Source organism: Strongylocentrotus purpuratus, unplaced genomic scaffold (genome assembly GCF_000002235.5).
Source record: "Strongylocentrotus purpuratus isolate Spur 01 unplaced genomic scaffold, Spur_5.0 spur5_scaffold_5, whole genome shotgun sequence".
Lineage (NCBI taxonomy): Eukaryota > Metazoa > Echinodermata > Echinoidea > Camarodonta > Strongylocentrotidae > Strongylocentrotus > Strongylocentrotus purpuratus.
Window position 1 is genome coordinate 40,278,229 of NW_022145611.1, and position 5,764 is coordinate 40,283,992.

A 5,764-nucleotide genomic window follows, 5' to 3' on the forward strand; every position below is an offset into this window, starting at 1 on the left:
TATAATTGTATTCGTGTATTCGGGCGTACCCAGTACAAGCTATGCTTATCGGGTTTCGCGCCTTCTTCCTTGTAATACAGGTTCTTTAATTATATTTATGTTCCTATTTATAAATTGTATTGTTTGAACAGATGTCAAATATGTTGTCAAATTGAATGGAAGAAATAAATGTTTATTTGAATTGAATTTAATTGAAATTCACTACTGTATGTCTTACTTATGTATTTGCCTATTTAACATGGTACTATTTGCATGCATCTTATATGATGCAGGCTTATTTGTAAAAGGCATCACCTTTTAGCTGTAACTTTGAATTTTTATCAATACACCTTGTCAACTTACTTCAATTCAATTCAATAAATAAGACACGTCACAACACGACGTTAATATTTTAGACACATCTTAATTCGAATTGCAATACAACCTTAGGTAGACAGTGTAATATGTGATCTTATACATTGACTCAATGCTACATGCTATACACACACACACACACACAGTTAATGTACACTGTGGTATATGGGCTCTTCTTTACACAATATAACCAGGCATGCTGGATTGCAACCTAACTCTGATGTTTCTCTATGTGTCTTCATTTGAGTACTTACCATACAGCTAAACAACCCCACATTATATGGTGACAGCGATATAGAACCTACTGGACAATATTTGTGAACTTTGCATCATTTTGGAGTGATTTTGGAGGCCATCTTATTGGCACACTGTCATTGGATCAACAGGTGCTCCTTTCTACGGTCCCATATGATGATTTTACTGTGAGTAAAATATGCATTGACATTTGCATTACTATTGGAGTTTGAACAGCTGGTATGAACTATGAACGAATCATTTACACCCCGCATGAATTGGGAAGACCCCGACAGAGCCAATGCTGTTAAGATTTTTCATCAGCAGTGTGACTTATACTTCTCGGTCAAGAATGTTGCGATTGGAAAGCAAGTGGATCATGTTCTTTTGTTGGTGCCATGTTCTGGTGCCACAAGTATCAAGCTTTACAACTCGTGGGGTCTGGAAGGTGAAGATAAGAAGAATCCAACTGTTGTTTGGGAGAAGTTCGAGACACAACTGAGGCCAAGGGCAAATTTCCGTGTAGCTAGGCTATACCTTCAGAAATATGTACAGAAGGAGAGGGAAAGTGCAGATGATTATATCTCGCGCCTGAAGCTGCAGGCATATGACTGTGAATTTCGTGATGACACTGAGCTCCAAGAACGCATCATTGAGCAGTTCATCACAGGCACTAGATATCCTGAGCTCCAGAAAGATCTTCTAGGGAAGAGCAAGTCCCTCACTCTTACACAGATGCTTGAGCTGAGTAGAACATTTGAGGCATCACTGATGCACATGGCTCAACTAGCTCAAGTGCAGACACATATTCAGCCTGCATCGATTGATGTAGTTCGTCGGAAGACTAACACTAGTAGCAAGTGTCCTAATTGTGGTGGAAATCATGCTCGCAGTCCACGGGAAGCATGTCCGGCTTATGGCACCAAGTGTAACAGCTGTGGAAAGTTGAATCACTAGAGGAGTGTTTGTCGATCTCCAGCTCCAAGTACCCAGTGGTCTGGGAGATTTCCAGCTTCAAGTACCCAGAAGTGGAAGCAGAAAGCTAATTACGCTACGCCCCATCGTGGAGGCAAGCATGTGCACTCCATCCACAGCACCAACAATATTGAGGCAGCAGCAGCGGTTCCACTACTGAATGACGCAGTGGATGTCCTGTCATTCAATCGAATTATTGTGTCAGGTATCAGTGCTGTAGAGGTGGATGACAGGGACGACCTAACAATAGCGTATGTGGAGGTCAGACGGGATGAGAGAACCATAATGAAACTGCGTTCGAAGGTTGACTCCGGTGCGGAGGGCAACACACTTCCTCTTCGGATGTTTCGTGGGATGTATCCTGGCCATCTCACTAAAGATGGAGTTCCTCACCCTCAATCGGTGCATAACTCAAGTGCACGGCTGTTCGCTTACAACGAAACCCCAGTGATGCACTACGGTTCAGTGAGACTACCCTGTCGTTTCAACAACTCAACTTGGCTCTATGCTACATTCTACATCGTAGAGTCCAGGGGTCCAGCGATCATTGGATGTGACACAGGCTTGAAACTGAAGCTGCTTACTCTACACACACGCATCAACGAGATCAAGCATTCAGCACAGATAAGCTCTACTGATGACCTAGTAAGGCAGTATCCAGACCAGTTTGACAAAATTGGCAACTTCCCAGGAGAATATCATATTGTTCTTGATCCAGACGTTCAGCCTGTTGTCCATGCTCCTAGACGGTGCCCAATCCACCTACGAGATGAACTGAAGCTTGAGTTTGATGACATAGAAGGTAATGGCGTGATCACTAAAGTCATTGAGCCTTCAGCATGGGTCAGCAGCATCGCTGTTTCAAGGAAGTCGAATGGCAAACTCCGTGTCTGCTTGGATCCCAAGGATCTCAACCGAGCTATTCGACGTTGCCATTATCGCACTATCACATCAGATGAGGTGATACACAAGCTATCAGGTGCTAGACACTTCAGCAAACTCGATGCCAAGAACGGTTATTGGTCTATCAAGCTCGACCATGACAGTTCACTTCTAACTACCTTCAACAGTCCCTTTGGACGGTACAGATATCTCAGGATGCCTTTCGGTCTAGCAATGTCTCAGGATGTATTCCAGCAGCGAATGGACGAAATCCTCAAAGGTTGCCCCGGCAAAATAGGGATCGCTGACGATATTGTTGTGTTCGGCAAGAGTGAAGCAGAGCACGATCAGAATCTGAACCACCTCATGTTCAAAGCTGTGAAGTACGGTCTGCAGTTCAATAGTGGCAAGTGCAGCATAAAGGTCAACCAGATTTCCTTCTTCGGTATGATCTACGATGCAGATGGCGTCCATCCGGATCCTCACAAGGTCGAGGCAATCAAGTCAATGTCTCCACCTGAGAACAAGACCCAGCTTCGTGAGTTCCTTGGTATGATAACTTACCTTAGCCCATTCATGCGAAATCTTTCAGCCCAGACTGCAAGCCTACGTGGTCTTTTGAAGCAGGACGCTGAATTCCAATGGACTCCAACGCACCAGACTGCCTTCAATGATTTACGTGACAAGGTATGTCACGATGCAACTCGGGCGTATTTCGATGTTAACAAGCCTACGGTACTGCAGGTAGATGCTTCTCTGCAGGGCTTGGGAGCGACTCTACTGCAGGATGGAAAGGGTATCGCGTTTGCATCAAAGGCCCTCAGTGATGCAGAGACGAGGTACGCCAACATAGAGCGAGAGCTGCTTGCAGTGGTCTTCGGCTGTGAACGATTCCACATCTTCCTGTACGGGAAAAGTTTCATAGTTGAGACGGACCACAAGCCCCTGGAGATAATCCAGCATAAGCACCTGGAAGCAGCTCCACCTAGACTCCAGCGTATGCTTCTTCGTCTACAGCCATACAAGCTGACAATTGTCTACAAGCCTGGTAAGGATGTACCAGTAGCTAACTGCCTATCCAGACGTCCTCTTGGTCCTCCAGAACACATCCACCTTGACCTGCAAATCAAATTTGTACAGTTTGCTCCAGACCGTTTGAGTCAGTTGAAGGAGGAAACAGCCAACATGGCTCTACTATGTATCTGTGCCACTCCCATTGACAGACGCATACCAAGCCCAGCTGAGCTTCTTTACGGGAGGAAGATGAAGGACAACTTACCAACTCGAATCCGCAACAACTCCCCTGGTCGTGATGATGTTAACCATCGCATGCAGCTTCGACAGCAGAGCCAGAAGTATCATCACGACAAATCAGCCCATGACCTAGCACCACTCTCACCTGGACAGCTTGTGAGAGTCCAAGACCAGACATCACATCACTGGATAACAGCTACTGTTCGTGAGCAATGCCATGAGCCTAGGTCATACCTCGTCGAGACGCCTAATGGAAGGGTGCTACGCAGAAACCGGCAACACCTCGCTGATATTGAGCCCAGGCGTATCCATCATGATGAGGAGGTAACCAAGACACCTGATCCTCCTACACACGAAGAGATGACGCTTGATCCAACGCCCGACATCGGAGGTTCTCCTGCTCCAACCCCTGCCCCAAGCCCCAACCACCAGCAGACTACCCGCAGTGGCCGGGTGATCAAAAAGCCGGAGAAATTGACTTATTGATAGGACTTTATCTTTGACTTATTGATAGGACTTCATCTTTGGATATTTCAAGTTTGGACATTATGGACTCAGTTTATTTTTCTGTCGGGGGGATGTAATATGTGACCTTATACATTGACTCAATGCTACATGCTATACACACATACACACAGTTAATGTACACTGTGGTATATGGGCTCTTCTTTACACAATATAACCAGGCATGCTGGATTGCAACCTAACTCTGATGTTTCTCTATGTGTCTTCATTTGAGTACTTACCATACAGCTAAACAACCCCACATTATAGACAGTTTTTGTGAAGGCAGATTAAAAGTCATGTTAAAATTCGAATTAATACTTGTCTTAAATATTTTGTTGTGTTTTTAAAGTGACTCGGTAACACTGTTGAAGGTTGACGAAAAAAATGCGTAATTTGCGTATGAAATGTTACCTATTATATTCCTTCTAATGTTCTAACCCTCTAACATGCAACAAATCCTGAAAAATTCTCAAACCTCTGTGCGACACTCTTTAATAGTAAATTTTCCCTACGACTTCTGAATTTTACCAACCGTTTTTCTATGAAAAAAAGGCAAGAGGCAGGCTTTTAAACACTTTAAAGTCTGGAATGGAATTTAGAGCCCATTCATTGCTTTGTTATATTTTACATTTACCTAAAATATAATTAACTTGTAATCATATATTTTGAATAATTAAGGAATCGATCAGATCATTTTCCCAATTTTAATCATTAATAATGGTCTGTTTTCACTCAAACTTTCAGATTATCTTTAATTGTGCATCTAGCATTGAAGTCACTACCTAAGCACCATTTTCTCCCATCGGAACAATGTTACCAAGTCCCTTTAATACTACAGTACATGATTGACGATCAACAAAGTGGCTCATTATACCTGCTAGCCTTGCCCTTTTCCGGTCGTAGACACGAAGCCTTCCCAGTAACAATTGCCAAAATATTTTTAAAGATATCTAAACGAAAACGAAAAAATTAGGGCACATAAGGTTTTTTCAAGCGTTCCCAAAATAAGGAGATGGCAAATAATGACTTACCTGTAATGATTAACATTAAGACCAAGGCAATCGTCTTGTGATCCCCCATTCTTGTTAATTGTTTGAAATCCTGGAATAGAATAGATACACCTCAAATATGTCAATAAGCGCTATATAAAAGCTGAGTATTATTATTATTATTATTATTATTATGATATAGAAACATCTCCCCAATGTTTCTATTTTACAGAATTACTTAGAAAATGATCATCCAACATTTCTTTAGTTAGAAAGACACTTGGATGTAAATTCTCGTCAAAATATTGATGAATGATTCAGTGGTTATCATTTAATGTACAAGTACGAATTGTAGAATGTATATATACGTTAATTGTTACGCTGCAAGTCTATGACAACTTCGAACAGATAAATTAATTACAGTACAATTGTCTCATGGAATTAGAAATGACACAGACAAAGCTTACACTAATACATTCCCGAGATTTTGGAAAAATCAATTCCCTACCCATGGGTTGGATTGACCCTGTCATCGATAAACTGTTTTTAAAAATATGAAAAAAATATAT

General features: G+C 42.3%; 1 protein-coding gene across 1 annotated transcript; it reads left to right on the forward strand.

Annotated features, from left to right (window-relative positions):
- Positions 1-861: 861 nt before the first annotated feature.
- LOC115929627 (uncharacterized protein K02A2.6-like) lies at positions 862-4,185 on the forward strand. The gene is made up of 2 exons (XM_030999207.1): positions 862-1,516; positions 1,568-4,185. Exons 1-2 carry the CDS (start codon positions 862-864, stop codon positions 4,183-4,185), a joined length of 3,273 nt encoding a protein of 1,090 aa, XP_030855067.1.
- Positions 4,186-5,764: the final 1,579 nt, after the last annotated feature.